The 18,386-nt window shown below is 41.4% G+C and overlaps 1 protein-coding gene across 3 annotated transcripts in view; it reads left to right on the forward strand.

Moving 5' to 3' along the window:
* Nucleotides 1-17,599, forward strand: part of LMBRD1 (LMBR1 domain containing 1) — an 87,178-nt gene extending 69,579 nt beyond the window's left edge. Inside the window, exons 15-19 of one of the 3 annotated variants that reach the window (XR_013960476.1) lie at nt 40-827; nt 2,172-2,327; nt 5,005-5,042; nt 16,843-16,934; nt 17,071-17,599. Coding sequence is in view for 2 of the 3 variants with exons in the window: in XM_080666075.1 (XP_080522201.1) it covers nt 40-70; nt 5,005-5,042; nt 16,843-16,934; nt 17,071-17,187 (278 nt within the window). In the remaining variant the exon portion in view is untranslated. The remainder of the gene's footprint in view (nt 1-39; nt 828-2,171; nt 2,328-5,004; nt 5,043-16,842; nt 16,935-17,070) is intronic. The other 2 variants (XM_080666075.1, XM_080666076.1) reach the window with 2 other exon arrangements.
* Nucleotides 17,600-18,386: the final 787 nt, after the last annotated feature.

Raw genomic sequence — 18,386 nt, forward strand, 5'->3', positions numbered from 1 at the left:
GCTCTGTTAATTATTTGGTGCATTTGTTTTAATATATAGTGACAGAGGAACTTTTAGCAAGAAGAAATTGGTAAGTCTCTTCAGTAGAATTTCTTGATGATATAATGATTTTAATTAAGGAAAAGACCATTATAAATTAGTTGCTTAGGAAGTAATAAAGGTAGGTATAATTTATCACATTTACTAATATAAGAAGCCACTCTTAAGTGTTTTTCCTTTGGTGGAATTCATAATTTTTAGAACCAAGATCAAAAGTACCTGTGACCTAAAACAACTTTTAATTTGTCCAAATCTAGTCACTTTAGTTAATAATGTTAACGATAATAGCATTAACTTTTAAGAACATATAATTGTGTTCCAGGCACAGTGCTAAGTATTTCATGTGTATTCTGAGAAAAACTGATCCTGTGCTCCTAACCTCTATATATTTTTAGAGAATCACTTTTCCTCCACTATTTTCTGTGTGCTAAGGTGATTATTTTGCCTTTGAATATTATAACATTTTGTCCTGATTAAGGATTTCAGATTTATTCCTTCAAAATTTACAGATTTTTTTTCCCCTCTGCCTTCAAAATGCTTTTATTTCAGGGTAAAGTAATATGTCAAATATAGTATATTTCTTCATAAACCATTCATGGGTATCATTTTGAAAAATATAAATTCTGAGTTTTTTAGTGAGGTCTAGTATAGAATGTGATGAAATAACAGGAATAGGTACAGAATATAGGGATAGCCCAGAGGAAGAAATAATTTACTCTACCTGGAGAAGATCATTGTGGAATGGAAGTCAAAAAGAAACCGGAGCTTCAAGGTTAAAGATTTATCTGGTATGTGTGCACCTAAAGAAGGCTTTTGTATGCAGAGGGACAAAATACACAGATAAAATGATCTTAAACTCTATGGGTATATGTTCAAGAGAATTTAAAACATTGTTTTGTTTTTTAAATTATGGGGATAGGGTATTGGAGAGAAGGAGGAAATGAGATTGCATAGTTAGGATCAGGTCACAAAAGGTCTTGCAAAATAACTAAAGGGCCAGTAGTTTTAAACAATTAAGTAGATGTTATGATCTGATTTCTTTTCAGTAACTTAATTGTAACAATTATATAGAGAACAGATTTGTGAAATTGAGACTAGAGCATCTTGTGTGAGGTGTTGCCTGGGAAAGCTATTTATAATAATCCAAAAGAGATGGTTAAAGGCTGAACTATACAGTGGTCATGAGGGTGTGAAATGAAGAAAGAAATTTGTGGGCTTAATTTAAAGAATTTCTTATTGCTTGGATCTAGAGCAGTGACAAGGGAAATAGAGAGTTCTAGAATGGCCCTCTTGTTACTGTGTAGTTTGGTAAATTTCAGTTTCACCAAACTGAGATAAAAATTCATACTAAGGTTAGAGAAAAGTGTAAGAAATTATTAGTTGACTTGATATGTCTCAGGAACATTCAGGTGGAGATTTTATAGGCAATTGAATGTATATGTAAGGAATTCTGAGGGTAGAGAATGAGAAGAGCATGAAGACTAGAACTCAGAGGAAAATCTAAGTGCAAAGGAGGTACAGAGAAAAGCAGTGCAAAAAAATGCTAATGATGGAGATAAAAATTAATTGTATTGAATAAAAAGGAATATAAAGCAGTGACTGAGTTTACTTAGTCTGCATAGGAATTCTTAATAGAGATTGAGAGATTGGATGGAAACTATAGAAGGCATTCAGAGATGAGGACATTTTTTTTTTAAAGATTAGGAGAGACGTAGGGATGGTGGGATAAAACTAATGGAGTGGGAGTGGTTGAAGAAAAATACCAAAGGTTGAATGATGGACCAGTATCATTCATTTCTGGAGGAGATGATATTAAGAACATCAAGACAGAATGCTTTCTGTAGATTGCAAGGAAGGAAGCAATGATGTGGACTCTGAGGGTGGGCAGGGAGTTGGCATTTCTGGATGATTGTCTCAATTTGCTATGAAGTGTTAAGATTAGGTCATCTGCTGATAATTGAGTGGGCACAAAATTGAAAAAAATGTGTCAAAAGGTTTTGATAGGCCATGAAAGTGAATAGAAGAGGGATCTGACTGAAGATATATGTCAAGGGACAGAGATGAAATGATCAATTTGTATTTTTGTTGAAAAGATCGATAAACTGGTATGATTATTCTCCATCAATGCTTAGGTTGTTTGGGGAAGGTGGTTGAAGAATGAAATGGGATGGAAAACAAAGGACAAGCTGAGAGGTAGAGAATGAAGTGACCAATCTCAGAGTCCAGAAAGCATAGGGAATAAAGAAGAGGCTGAAACTGGGAGAACAACAGAAGGGAACACAGATATGGTAGGGATACCTCTTTTTGCCTGAAGAAATAATAGTAAAATATTTTTAAGATAAATAATATACTTGATTTTCTAGTTCTACATTTTAATGACTTTAGGCCTAGAGTTTTTACTTTAAAATGTACATACACACATCATAAGTAGGGTTGGTAATTGAAATGCTTTGGGTAGTTACTTTTAGCTAAATGTAAATAGAATGAAAAATTAAATGTTGAGTTGATTTGTAATATTTTAAAATAAGAAGGCAGTGATCCTGGAGATCTAAAATTATTAAGATTCTGTTTCTTAAATTATTGTACTGCTATTGAAACTTTAAGCAAAAATGCAAAACAAAACAAATCAAGATTTCGGAATTACCTCACACTTACGTGAGGCTTTAAGAATGCCTTTATTTTGCTGAACTGAGTGAATTTGTGTAGCATAGATCAATAAGCGTTAGTCAAGTGATATACTTGACCATGACATTTTTATGAATCACATTTAGTATTTTTCTTTTTCAGTCTAATCTAATTTATAGTGCTTAAAATAACTCCTTTTGAACTATTTAATATTTTTCTTAAACATTGAAGTTGACTTATCCTTTGAAATGTTACTTTGCAGTACAAAACATACCCTTTAGTTTTGCGGATTTGATTTATACTTCCAACCTTTTTCTGTTCTCAATCTAATCTCCAAATTTAATTTTACCTGTGCATATTTGGAAAAGAATGATAGAAATATAATCAGGAGTGTCAGGATACATTTTTTTAAAAGAGAATACTTTAAATAAAAATAATGATGGAAAAAAATGAAAAAGCAAATTAAGGCATGGGACTTAACACATGGGGTGGAGATGGGATGGAATGTGTGGTGATGGACTGGTGTGGCAATATTTATTTAAAGGCTAACTAGTAACGTGACATTTTGGTAGGAACATTTGATTAAGGTAGATGATAGTATAATATAAGTTCCTCAGGCACTCGATGGCATCTTTGTTATGTGTTTATGGCAAATAACAGAATTTTGGAGAATAATTTTAAATTTAGAAATAAAAATTATAATTTACAGTGTTATAAATAAAATTATTTCTAAAACATATTAAAGCAATGATTTTTAAAACTACATATATTGATCTCTTATCAATTTTAAATACATTTTAAAGACTTTTAAAGTAATATTGTGTTCATATTTGGGGTGGTCTGGCGTTTATTAAACATATAAAAAATATTACTGAAACCCCAGTTTCAGGTATTTATTATGTGTATGATTCAAAAGAGAGTTATTCATCTAAAAATAGTTTAGGTTCTTTGTGTTTAAAATAATATCTTAAAGAATAGAACAATTTAGCAAATTTATAAAAAATACCTATTATACTATACTAGTGGACCTGTGCACGAAATTCGTGCATGGGAAGCAGGGGGCGTGTCCCTCAGCCCGGCCTGCACCCTCTCCAATCTGGGACCCCTCGAAGGATATCCTACTGCCTGTTTACAGGGATTGGGCCTAAACTGGCAGTCGGACATCCCTCTCACAATCCCGGACTACTGGCTCCTAACTGCTCATCTGTCTGCCTGATTGCCCCTAACCACTCTGCCTGCCGGCCTGCTCGCCTCCAACTATCCCCCGCCGCCAGCCTGCTTGCCCCCAAATGTCCCCCCACCAGCCTGATCACCCCCAACTGCCCCCTGTGCAGGTGTGCTCACCCCCAACTGCCCCCCCTGCCAGCCTGCTCACCCCAACTGCCCCCCCTGCTGGCCTGCTTGCCCCACCTCCCCTCCCCACTGGCCTGCTCACCCCCAACTTCCCCCTTGCTGGCCTGCTCACTCCAAACTGCCCTTCCCCGCTGTCCTGATCACCTCCAACTGACCCCCACTGATGGCTTGCTCACCCCCAACTGCCCCCCGCTGCCAGCCTGCTCACCCCCAAATGCCCCCCCGCCAGCCTGATCACCCCCAACTGCCCCCCGTGCCAGTGTGCTTGCCCCCAACTGACCTCCCTGCTGGTCTGCTTACCCCCAATGGCCCCGCCCCCTACCAGCCTGATCACTCACAACTGCCATCCCATCCTGGCCTGATCACCCACAACTGCCCTACCCTCTTGGCATCTAACAGCCTCTACCTCGGCCCCGCCACCATGGCTTTGTCCAGAAGAATGTCCGGAAGGTCTCCTAGTCTAATTAGCATATTACCCTTTTATTAGTATAGATAGAAGCCTGGTGCACAGGTGGGGGCCAGCTGGTTTGCCCTGAAGGGTGTCCCAGATCAGGGTGGGGGTTCCCTTTGGGCTTGGGGCAGCCTGGGCAAGGGGCCTGTGGTGGTTTGCAGGCTGGCCACGCCCCCATGGGGTGAGGGTCCCCACTGGGGGGGCATGGCTAGCCTGGGTGAGGGGCTGAGGGCTATTTTCAAGCTGGCCACACCCCCTTCAGGGTGGGGGTCCCCGCTGGGGTGCCTGGCCAGCCTGGGTGTGGGGCTGATGGCTGTTTGCAGGCTGGCCAAGATCCCAGTGGGGACACTCACCCCATAGGGGTGTGGCCAGCCTGGGTGAGGGGATGAGAGCTGTTTGCAGGCTGGCCACAGCCCCTTCAGGGTGGGGGTTCCCGCTGGGGTGCCTGGCCAGCCTGAGTGAGGGGCTGATGGCTGTTTGCAGGCTGGCCACACCCCCTGGCGACCCAAGTTCCCAGCCTCTCCTTTTTTTTTCAGCACCTCCTTGAGCGGAGGCCAGGGCCGGCTGGAAGCAGGTATCTGGGATTTATTTATCTTTTATAATTGAAACTTTGTAGCCTTGAGCGGAGGCCAGGGCGGGCGTGAAGCTTGGCTTCCTCCATCGCCGGAAGTAGCCCAGGCCTCCTGCTTGCTGCAGCTCCATGGCCGCCACCATCTTTGTTGGGTTAATTTGCACACTCGCTCCTGATTGGCTGGTGGGCATGGCTGGTGGGTGTAGTAGAGGTACAGTCAATTTGAATATTTCTGTTTTATTAGTGTAGATTTGCAAAGTTCTCTTAAAATGACAATTTTACTTAATTTATTTTCACAGGTAATGCATAATTTATATATTAAAACTGAATCAACTGAGCAAATTAGAAATTATTTTAAAAATTTTATGTCATTACAGCAAAAGGACTTTTATATTCATAGTTTTATATTTTTTAATTGCTACTTAATCTAATTTGCATTAATACACAATTTATGTGCTAATGTGAATAAAATGGTTTTAAAACTAGTGTTATTAAAAGTAACATAGACATAATTGAATGAAAATAGGAAGATGAAAGATCATTGTTCCTTAATGTACAAACACAATAGCCATTGTGAGTACTGGGGTGGATTTTTGGAAAGAGAAAGAGTGTCATAGGAAACACATATACAGTCCCTATCTTCTGAAAGCATACTGTCTAATGGATTTGGATATGAAAATAAATAATCGTAATAGAAGGAAAAGTAAATAGCAAGTATGTTGAAATTATAAACCAAGTACTGTGGGAAATAAAAGGGGATAATGATTTATTCTACCCAGAACATTATAGCTGAGCCCAAAAGCATAAGTTAAATCTAAATAAGTAAGCTGAAACAACTGGATGATATTCCAAGCAGAAAAGGAACCTGCATTAACAGGGCATAAAGACATAAATATACTTGCCACGTTATTATAATAAATGTGGTAGAAGCATTGAATATTTGGGGAATACAGTGAAGGACAAAGTAAGATAATATGTTTCTGAATGATCACTTTAAAAAAACCATGAACCCAGTCTTCTGTTATCTTAAGTTGCTTACCTTTTCTTGAAGTAAACTTGTATTGTTTTTTTTTAATTTTTATAATTTTTTAATTATAGTTGACATATCCTATCTAATAAAAGGATAATATGCAAATTGGCTGTCACTCCAACACACAAGATGGCCGCCCCCATGTGGTCAAAGATGGCTGCCCTCATGTGGACACAAGATGGCCACCACAAGATGGACGGTAGAGGAGGGCAGTTGGGAGTGACCAGGCCTGCAAGGGAGGGCTATTGGGGGCGACCAGGTCTGCAGGGGAGGGCAATTAGGGGTGGACCCAGGTCTGCAGGGGAGGGCAGTAAGGGGTGACAGGGCCAACAGGGGAGGGCAGTTGGGGGGGACCAGGCCTACAGGGGAGGGCAGTTGTGGGCGACCAGGCTGGTCAGGGAGGGCAGTTAGGGACAACCAGGCCGGCAGGGGAATGCAGTTAGGGGCAATTGGGCCAGCAGGGGAGCAGTTAGATGTCAAATCAGGCTGGCAGGGGAGTGGTTAGGGGGTGATCAGGCTGGAAGGCAGAAGCAGTTAGGGGCAATCAGGAAGGCAGGCAGGCAAGCAGTTGGGAGCCAGCAGTCCTGGATTGTGAGAGGGATGTCCGACGGCCCTCGAGGGGTCCCAGATTGGAGAGAGTGCAGGCTGAGCTGAGGGACACACATACACACACACACCCCCATGCACAAATTTCGTGCACTGGGCCTCTAGTAATTTATATTAGTTTCAGGTCTACAACATAGTGAATAGACATTCATTCATATAACTTATGAAGTTATCACCCAATAAGAAACTTGTGTTGTCTTATTTGAATATTAAAGTAACTGGAAATGAAGTAATCTATATATATCAAAGTTAATTTTGTTAGATTATTATGATCAAGTGTATTTGTTAACATAATATGTATAGATAGCCTTAACAATAATCAAATGATCTACAACTTTAGATTTTAGCTTTAGGTTATAATATTATAGAACAAACTAGAGGCCTGGTGCATGAAATTCATGCACGGGGGGTGTGTCCCACAGCCCAGCCTGCACACTCTCCAATCTGGAACCCCTCGAGGGATGTCCGACTGCCCGTTTAGGCCCGATCCTACCGAGCTCACAATCCAGGACTGCTGGCTCCCAACTGCTCGCCTGCCTGCCTTCCTGATTGCCCCTAGCCGCTTCTGCCTGCCAGCCTGATCACCCCCTAACCACTCCCCTGCCACCCTGATTGATGCCTAACTGCTCCCCTGGCAGCTTGTTTGCCCCTAACTGTCCTCCCCTGCAGACCTGATCACCCCTAACTTCCCTCCCCTGCAGGCCTGGTCACCTCTAACTGCCCTTGCCTGCAGGCCTGGTACCCCCCAACTGCTCTCTCTTGCAGGCTTGGGTCTCCCCCAACTGCCCTTCCTTGCAGGCCCGGTCGCCCCCAACTGCCCTGCCTTGCAGGCCTGGTCCCTCCCAACTGCCCTCCCCTGCTGGCCATCTTGTGGTGTCATCTTGTGTCCACATGGGGGCAGCCATCTTTGACCACATGGGGGCAGCCATCTTGTGTTGGAGTGATGGTCAATCTGCATATTACTCTTTCATTAGATAGGATAGAGGCCTGGTGCACGGGTGGGGGTGGGGGCCAGCTGGTTTGCCCTGAAGGGTGTCCTGGATCAGGGTGGGGGTTCCCTTGGGGCGTGGGGTGGCCTGGGTGAGGGGCCTGTGGTGCTTTGCAGGCCAGCCACGTCTCCCGGCGACCCAAGCGGAGGCCCTGGTATCTGGGATTTATTTATCTTCTATAATTGAAACTTTGTAGCCTTGAGCGGAGCCAGGCCTCCTGCTTCCTCTGCGGCCACATCCATTTTTGTTGGGATTTATTTATTTTCTATAATTGAAACTTTGTAGCGGAGGCCAAGGCAGGCCAGGGCTGCAGGAGCTTGGCTTCCTCCATCACTGGGGGCAACCCAAGCCTCCTTCTCTCTCTAGATCTGTGGCTGCTGCCATTTTTGTTGGGATTTATTTATCTTCTATAATTGAAACTTTGTAGCCTTGAGTGAAGGCCTGGGCCCGCCAGGGTGTGGGGAAAGCTTGGCTTCCTCCATTGCCAGAGAAACCCAAGCCTCCTGCTCGCTCCGTGGCCGCAGCCATCTTGGTTGGGTTAATTTGCATACTTGCTCCTGATTGGCTGGTGGGCGTGGCTTGTTGGTATAGTGGAGTGATGGTTAATTTGCATATTACTCCTTTATTAGATAGGATGGTTAAGATGACTCAAGTTAGCAGATAATGCTTAAATAAAAACTGATGATGTGTTAAAGTGCATGAATTACAACAAAACTGAGCAGACTGAAAATTAAAAATCTCAGGTAGGGTTGTAATCAGATATAGGAAGTACCTAGGGGGAAAGTAAGAGTTATTTTAAATAAGTACATATAATATTAGGGAAAAGTCAAAGTAAAATGGGCATCAATATCTTAGTTGAACACTAAGTTCTGAACAAACAAGCCTATGAATGATTCAGAATACATTCTTTATAAATAAAACAGATTTGCCTGGCTGTTTCACTTTTGCCAACAAATAAACAGGTTGACCTGTTTTCACAGAACCTCTAGAACTTAACATTCTGAAAACATTTATCTAAGACAAAATGTCCGTTAGAGATAGAGAATCTTTTCCCCTCTCAGTTTCTGTGTAAAAATTATAAAAATGGAAATAAAGGCCATAAAGAGATGCATAATTTGTGAACAGTTTTAAAAGTTTAGAATCTATACTAATAAAAAGGTAATATGCTTATTAGACCGGACATCTTCCAGGAGACCTTCCAGACGTCCTTCCAGACAAAGCCACAGTGGCGGGGCCAAGGCAGAGGCAGTTAGGGCGATCAGGCTGTCAGGGGAGATCAGTTAGGGCAATCAGACCGGCAGGGGAGAGCAATTAGGGGGATCAGGCTGGCAGGGGAGATCAGTTAAAGCAATCAGACCGGCAGGGGAGAGCAGTTAGGGTGATCAGGCTGGCAGAGGAGATCAGTTAGGGTGATCAGGCAGGCAGGCAGAGGTGGTTAGGGGTGATCAGGCAGATAGGGGAGCAGTTAGGGGCATCAGGCAGGCAGGCAGAGTGATTAGGGGCCATCAGGCAGGCAAGTTAGCAGTTAGGAGCCAGCGGTCCCAGATTGCAAGAGGGATGTCTGACTACTGGTTTAGGCCCGATCCCGCAGTCGGACATCCTGAGGGGTCCCGGATTGGAGAAGGTGTAGGCCGGCCTGATGCACCAGGCCTCTAGTCTATAACAATAAAAGCGTAATATGCTAATTAGACTGGACAACCTTCCAGATGAAGCTGGGGCTGCAAGGAATGCCTGGGTCCCGGTTGCCTGCCAGCAGCTGGAGGGAAGCCCAGGTCCCGGGTGCCGGAGGGAAGTTGGTGCCGGTAGCCAGGGGAAGGAAGGACTACTTTTGCACGAATTTCGTGCATCAGGCCTCTAGTGTGAAAATAAGAAAACAAAACTAGAAAGGCCATCTAAGTAGTTAATCCCCCTTTTTTTCAGATGCAGAAACTAAGGTCCCAACAGATGAGTTAAAAATTGCACAGATAGTATGAGATTTAGGATTTTAATGAAAGTGACTGGATTCCTAGTGTCTCTTTTACTATACTTAACATTTTCATGTTCTGTGTTTTGTTTGATCATCTGTCCTTTAAATTTTAAGGTCAGGATGGGGCTGGGTAGATGGGAGGGGGAATTACTTTTTTTGTATGGCCGCTTGTCATTAGGTAAGAAAATTTTTCTCTGAGGCCTTATTTTTAGTTTTTCATTGTTAACAGGTCCTCTTTAGTTTAATTGGTGCTTTTATATATTCTTTTGTGGAACAGTAGTCACAAGTCTGCTGAACACTTCTGATTTTAGAACACAATCTCTACATGAAACATTCAGCAACTTCAATTTACTTTGAAGATCAAAGTTCAAAATACTCATTTATAATTTTTTTAGATAACTGTAGAAAGACACCTATAGAACTAGATAGGTGTCATTCAGGTGAGCTGCTGGAAGATGGCAAATGGAAAGAATGGGCACCCCCCCTCCATTTATTCAGTGTGGAATCATCACTGGAATATAAAATATGTGTATAGGACTTATTAACCAAATTATTGTATGGACATGTGCCACTAAATATAAATATAAATTAAATATCTCTCTATATAAAAGCCTAAGCGACCATCCGACCATTTGACTGATAGCTATGATGTGCACTGACCACCAAGGCGCAGACACTCAACGCACAGGCATGAAAACATGGAATAGACTGATGAATCTCAGAGGAAAGGGGGAGGGGGAGGGCGGGAAGAGATTAACTAAAGATCGTATATGCATACTAGAGGTCCGGTGCACGGATTCGTGCACCAGGGGTTCCTCGGCCTGGCCTGTGAGGATCAGTTGTCCAACATCCCCCGAGGTGTCCCAGATTGTGCGTGGGCATAGGGCCTCTGGTATGTACATATAAATATAACTATAAAGAGCTGTTACATACACATTTATGGTCTAGTGTCATCTTTTTCAACAACAAAGCAGAACACTAACAATGATTTCACCTTTTAATCTTATTTTAGAAGGAGTGTATCAAATCTCCAACCTTTAAAAATGGTAAACAAGTGACAGAAAAACGATGCAATAGAAGAAATGTTTAAGATTTGTTTTTGTGGTCACAAAATAATTGGTGGATATAACCCAATTTAAAATGTCACTGAGTGGTTTATTAGACCTCTGGGAAAGTGATTTGATTTTACTTGCTTCTGCCAGCTCAGTCTCTGCCTTGTAATCCCTGTTCTGACCCTGAATTTCTAATTCAATTAAGTTCTGACTCTAAAAATATCTTTAAGTATGGAAATTAGTAATAAAACTTTTGTTTTTAAAGTTTAGAGTATGTTGAGAAAGCTGAAGGACATTTTTCAAACAAGTTTATACTTGTACTAGAGGCCTGGTGCACGGATTCGTACACCGGTGGGGTCCCTTGGCCTGGCCTGTGCCCTCTCACAATCTGGGACCCCTCGGGGGATTTCAGACTGCCAGTTTTGGCCCAATCCCCACAGGCCAGGCCAAGGGACCCCACCAGTGCACAAATCCATGCACCATACCTCTAGTATACATGTAAGATCTTTGGTTAATCTCTTCCCACCCTCCCCCTCCCCCTTCCCTCTGAGATTCATCAGTCTGTTCCATGTTTCCATGCTTGTGTGTTCAGCATCTGCCCCCTGGTAGTCGGTGCACATCATAGCTACTGGTCGAACAGTTGCTTAGGTGCATATAAATCCTATCTAATAAAAGAATAATATGCAAATTGACTGTCACTCCAACACACAAGATGGCTGCCCCCATGTGGACACAAGATGGCCACCACAAGATGGCCAGCAGGGGAGGGCAGTTGGGAGGTACCAGGTCTGCAAGGGATGGCAGTTGTGGGTTATCAGGCCAGCAGGGGAGGGCAGTTGGGAGGGATCAGGCCTGCAAGGGAGGGCAGTTGGGGGCAATCAAGCCTGCAGGGGAGGGCAGTTAGGGGTGACCAGGCTGGCAGAGGAGGGAAGTTGGGGGTGACCGGGCCTGCAGGGAAGGGCAGTTGGGGGGGACCCAGGCCTGCAGGGGAGAGCAGTTGGGAGTGACCAGGCCTGCAGGGAGGGTAGTTAGGGGAAAACAGGCTGGCAGGGGAGCAATTAGGCATCAGGCTGGCAGAGGAGTGGTTAGGGGGTGATCAGGCTGGCAGGGGAGTGGTTAGGGGGTGATCAGGCTGGCAGGCAGAAGCGGCTAGGGGCAATCAGGAAGGCAGGCAGGTGAGCAGTTGGGAGCCAACAGTCCTGGATTGTGAGAGGGATTTCTGACTGCCCGTTTAGGCCCGATCCTACTGGGATCAGGCCTAAAAGGGCAGTTGGACATCCCTCGAGGGGCCCCAGATTGGAGAGGGTGCAGGCTGGGCTGAGGGACACACACACCCCCCCACCCTGCATGAATTTCGTGCACCGGGCCTCTAGTGTGTGTGTGTGTGTGTGTGTGTGTGTGTGTGTGTGTGTGTGTGTGTATATGATATATATATATAGTGTGTGTGTGTGTGTATATGATATATATATCACAGCTCATGTAATACTTAAACAATGGAAAATACTGATCTTGACTTTAAAATAATTGTGAACCAGCATTTTTGCATAAGCTAACATGTCTTCATTTTTTGAAACATTCATAATGATTATTTTTATTTAAAGGCATATAACTATTTAGCAGTTAGTCTGTTACTAAATTATATACATTTGAATTTCACCAAAACCATTTGTATCTGTTTTGACTATAAAGAAAGAAAGATAATGAACATGTACAAAATAGTCATGATACTGGTACCAAAGCAATTATTTTGTACTTCTATTGGACATATACTTTTAAAATCTTAAGATTAGTTGTTTTTCTTGGTACCATTTGAGCAGCTCTTGAGAACTGTGTTTTTTAAATCATGTGTTCAGTTATACCTTGAAAGGAAAAAAGAAGAAAATATTAACTGTCACTTTGCATAGGGATTTTGATATATGGTCAGCCTTCCTTATTTGTGGTATCATATCCATGGATTCAACCATCTGCAGATCAAAAATATCTGAAAAAAATTCCCAGATAGTTTTGGAAATCAAAACTTGAATATGTCACGCACTGAACACTCTGCTGAGTCCATGTGAATGGCATCATGTGTAGATACCCTGGTATAGCCTGTGTGCAAATCTAGGCTACATTGCAGATACTATGCCATCCTATATACTAAAAGGCTATAATGCAAATCAACCGAATGGTGGAACGACCAGCACTGACCACCAGGGGGCAGATGCTCAACACAGGAGCTGCCCCCTGGTGGTCAGTGTGCTCCCACAGGGGGAGTGCTTCTCAGCCAAAAGCCAGGCTCAAGGCTGGAGAGCACAGGAGTGGTGGAGGGAGTCTCTCCCACCTCTGCGGCAGTCGGACACCCCCCGAGGGCTCCTGGACTGTGAGAGGGCAAAGGCCAGGCTGAGGGACTCCCCCCGACCCCGAATGCATGAATTTCGTGCACTGGGCCTCTAGTTTTATGTAAGTGGCTTAAGCATCCCAGATTTGGGTATCCATGGGGATCCTGAAACCAATCCTCTGTGTTTACCAAAGGACAACTGTATCTCGTTTGGTCTTTAGAATGACTGTAAGGAAATATGGCCATATCCCCATTTAACAAGCACAGCATCAGCAGTTTAGATTTGCCTATTCATGGCAGAGAAGTGGCCAAATGATGTTTGACACTAAGTGTGTCAGAGACCAGTCTGGGCTCTTCCGTCACCATGCTAGACATTTTATACTTTCATTTTCAGAACATGAAGTGTCTTGTTTTGATACCCTTGGAATCTTGTTAGATTGTAGTCAAAAGAATTCAAAAATGTATTATTTAGTAATATGATTTTAAAAATAAAATACCATTTTAAAAATTTGGGTTACTTCAATCATTATACTAGGTGAACCGGTTAATAATGGTGGATTTTGTAATCAAAGAAAACATGATAATTTCAAGAGAAACATCAAAAGTGCTTTATTCAAAGTAATGTCCATCGCTAGCCACACATTTCCCCCACCTTTCAGGTAATTTGTGGATACTGTCCCAATAGAACTTTTCTTGTTTTGAGGCAAACCATTCAGAGACCCAATTTTCCACTTCTTCATATGTGTTGAAGTCGGAAAGTACGTGTGCCCTCGATCTGAACAAGTGGTAATCTGAAGGAGCAAGGTCTGGTGAATACAGCGGGTGGGTTAATACTTCCCAGGCAAAATCTTTTAACGTGTTTTTAACTGGTTTTGAAGTGTGTGATGGTGCGTCATCATGAAGCAAAATTACTTTGCCGTGTCTTCTGGCACGTTCTGGTCATTTCACGATCAAAGCGTGGTTCAAATTGATTATTTGTTGTCGGTAGCAATCAGTGTTAATGGTTTCACCTGGTTTTAGAAGCACATAATACACCACACCTTCCTGATCCCACGTAACACAGAGCATTGTCTTCTTTCCAAAGCGATTTGGCCTTGCAGTCGATGTTGATGATTGAGCTGGATCAACCCAGGATTTTGTGCATTTGGGATTCTCAAAATAAATCCACTTTTCATCGCCTGTCACAATTAGATGCAGAAAAGACTTTCTTTCGTGCTGTTGAAGCAACATTTTACTGATGACTTTTTGGTTTTCCATTTGTCTTTTGTTCAGTTGATGTGGCACCCATTTTCCTTCCTTTGAAATCTTTCCCATTGCTTGTAAATGATCGGAAATTGTTTGCTGAGCAATGTTTAATCTTTCTGCAAATTGTTTTTGAGTTTGACATGCATCTTCATCCAGTAATGCTTGTAATTGTTGATCTTCAAACTTTTTTGGTTGACCTGGATGTTCTTTGTCTTTCACATCAAAATCATCACTTTTAAAGCATTTAAACAGCATTCACAAGTATCTTAAGATGGAGCATGTTCACCATAAGCTTCCCAAAGTATTCAGCAGCACTTTTCTTCAAAATAAAGTAATAAATTAAAATGCTCTTGTTTTGACAAAAAAAAATTGACATTTTTAAGGGTAAAAATATCTATGTTAACATCTTCAGAAAATTTGACATGACGTTTTGAAGCTTGTAGTCAATACAACAAAATAGCATACAAATCAAATCGCATATATATCAACATATGTGTAACTCCATCTATTGAAAAAAATCCGCATTATGAACCAGTACACCTAGTATATGAATGCTAGGTACTCTGACAGGGTCTTTGGAATACTTAGGCTTATCTAATTGAAAAAGTGGTAAGTTGAAGTGACATGTTACTATGAAAAAGTTCTGTACTGGAGGTGAGAATAGAATGTTATGGGAGCAGGGTAAGTGACTCGTGAATGTCCATCTAGGAATCTCCTCTGCTGGGCTGAACTCCAGTGTAAAGCTATATGTTGGGTGCTAGTAACTATGGGAGAAAAGGGAAACTTTGTCCAGCCACTGCTGCATGAAGTCTTTTTGGTTTTCCTTAGGAAGCTTTGGATATTCATCCTACACTTTTCTGTTGAGAAAGCAAAGAATATGAAGGAGACTCTTGGGGGATCAGTAGATCTGCATTCGATCTGTGGTCCTTGCTTATGAAAGGAAGAGGTTGCTTCTCTATTAACTGCATGTTTTCCTGCCAGAAAAAGAGACTGCTCTGTGCAGTTTGGTATTGAGTAATAGTAAATGTTGAAGCACAGTGGAAGGGGTTAGAATAGATAAGAGTTAGATTATCTAAATATTTATGTAACATCTAAAGCTTTACATAATGGATCCTGTGTTTTGATAAAATATAACCTAAATGCTACTTTTCAGAAAACCATATGAAAGGCAAAAAATAAAAGTGTATTAGATCCTTTGTGTAATAAACTGGACTATAAAATTCCCAGTACAGTTTTAAGAAAAAATAGCACTTATTTATTGAAACTAAGAAGAGAGTTCATAAAATTAAAAATCAACAATGCATTTTCTTAATCAGCAACAGGATGTAATATTGGTCTCCTAATTGCATGTAGAATTTTTTGCCACTGTCCATTTTGAATAAAAATATGCATAAATCATAATTGTTTTTGTAATTGGCTAATAAGAAGTTGCCTTTTAAGTTAGGATTTTCTTCTTTAATGAATAAAGGCCTTCTGAAATTTGTGAGGCTGAAATTCTATATTAACTGCAGCATACATAATTTTCAGTTACATTATATTGTGTCACTCAGACCTTTCTGAATGGTTTTAATAAGTATTTCCTTAGACATCACTTACTAGGTATATGTCAAGATATATAGAGGACTTGTTAACCTAGTAGAAATAATGTATTTGGATAAAACAGTGGTTGGCAAACCGCGGCTTGCGAGCCACATGCGGCTCTTGGGCCCCTTGAGTGTTCTAACGCCACTTCTTCAAAATAGACTCGCCCAGGCCGAAAACCGACTTCTGCGCATGGGCCATGAAGTTTCAATCGCACTGTATGTGCACGCCCACATGTGGTATTTTGTGAAAGAGCCACACTCAAGGGGCCAAAGAGCTGCATGTGGCTCATGAGCCGTGGTTTGCCAACCACTGGGATAAAATCACTATGGCGTCTGACACAAATAGCAAATAACCAGTCTGCCACTTTCCCCTTAAGAGATACATTTTTTTGGAAAAAGTATATGATTTATTTTTAATTCAAGCTATAATGGCATCTAAAGTTCAAATAGTAAGCATATCAGTATAAAATGATGTTTTGAATATTTTAGAAGCAGCAGCCATCTTTTCAATAGCATTCTTAGAAATAAAGAAAAGAAAAGAAAAAAAAAAAAAACAGCTCAAAGAACCTCTCAAGTTTGGGCTCTCCTGATAATTGGATTCTTAGAAAAGTGTAGCTTAATACTAACCACATCTGATTACTTTGTTCACTTTTTAAATATTCATCAGGAAAACTTTATCTGTTTTAGAATATGTCTAACACTCCTGGTTAAAATGCTTTTTATATTTCAAATAAATTGAACTAGCCAGTATAATGTTTTTAATATTTAATAGCCACGATTACATTAATGGCATTCATTTTTAAAAATACATCATATTAGTTGGTAATTTAAGTTATAGTAGGGAATTGAAACAGTGGCTTTTGGAGACAGACGTATATTTCAGTCCTGTCCCTAAATATTTATTGACTTTCTGACCTTGGTCATTACTTTTGTTTAATAACTTTTAAAATATAGTATTAATAGTCCACATCGAGAGAAATTATCTCACAGTAGTTTTTATTTGCTCTTATAGATCAGTGCACTGTCACCCGGACATATCTGTTCCTTCACAAGTTCTGGTTCTTCAGTGCTGCGTACTATTTTGGTAACTGGGCCTTCCTTGGGGTAAGTATGGGTATCCCAGGGATGATTTGACCCTTAATGGTCCATTTGTATCACAGTAGTGCCATTGGATTTTAAATTTATTATTTTCTGAATGACTTTAGATTTGAGAAATAACATAGTTCATTGAAATTTACAGGTATTCTTAATCGGATTAATTGCATCCTGTTGTAAAGGGAAGAAATCAGTGATTGAAGGAGTTGATGAAGATGATTCAGACATAAGTGATGATGAGCCCTCTGCCTATTCCATCTGACAGCCTTCTGTCTTGAAGATTTTATAAAGCTGACTGCAATATCATGCATTTTTGAAGGGTTAGGATGAACTGAATACCTTTCATAAAAAATGGGAGCATGGCTATTTAAAAAACTATATTTTTTATGTTTTCCAAAGTAACATTGTATTATAGATTAACATTTAAAATTGCTATAACACTCTGTAAATATAAAACTACCAGCTTTGTGAGGGTATGTTTGTGGAATTTTTTTCTCTAGTGTATAGTAGTGTTAAATTGATTAAAAATCATCCAGAATTAATACCCCCTTTTGTCAGTTTTTAAAAACATAATAAATCACTGTGTCTGTGCCTTTGGATCTAAAGCAATGTGAAATTTTAAAGTGTCCATATCTGATTGTCTGAAGCCAATAAATAAATGTTATTCCCCTGTGCATCTTGTTTCATGTTTTCCACATTAAATCACCAGTGCCATTCAAATAGATTTCATGTACAGATTTTAAGCTACTTGATGCTCTAAGACCATGGCATTCTAAGGTGTGTTATAGTTATTGTTCAAATATTAATTCATTATTTATCTTACTAGTGGCCTGGTGCACGAAATCGTGCACGGGAGGGGGGGCTCCCTCAGCCCAGCCTGCACCCTCTCCAATCAGACATCCCTCTCGCAATCTGGGACCGCTGCCTCCTAACCGCTCACCTGCCTGCCTGGCCTGATCGCCCCTAACTGCCTCTGCCTGATTTCCCCTAACCCCTCTGCCTGCCTGCCTGATTGCCACTAAACTCTCTGCCTGACCGCCCCTAATTGCCTCTGCCTCAACTCTCACCACCATGGCTTTGTCCAGAAGGAAGTTGTACGTCTGGAAGGTGGCCAGTCGACCCAGTCTAATTAGCATATTACCCTTTTATTAGTATAGATAGATTATATAGGATAGGATTGCTTAAGTGGGGTGGGGGGGTTTCAGCAGGAGGAGATGCTCTTGGCAGACAAATATACATAATCCCTATATCTGGACTGATAGCCAGCCATATTCACGGTGCTGCCAAACCGGTCATTAAAAAATTGAATTGCTTTCTTACACCTTACACCAAACAGCTGTTGCCCTTAAAACCCCTCAGCCCCACCTTAGGTTATACCTTTGCAGTTCACCCAGATTAGGTTCTGATTGGTTGGTTTCTATGCCAGCGTCAAAAGCTCTGCCTCCTAGGCAGCCATTGGTT

Source organism: Plecotus auritus (assembly GCF_963455305.1).
Source record: "Plecotus auritus genome assembly, chromosome: 4".
Lineage (NCBI taxonomy): Eukaryota > Metazoa > Chordata > Mammalia > Chiroptera > Vespertilionidae > Plecotus > Plecotus auritus.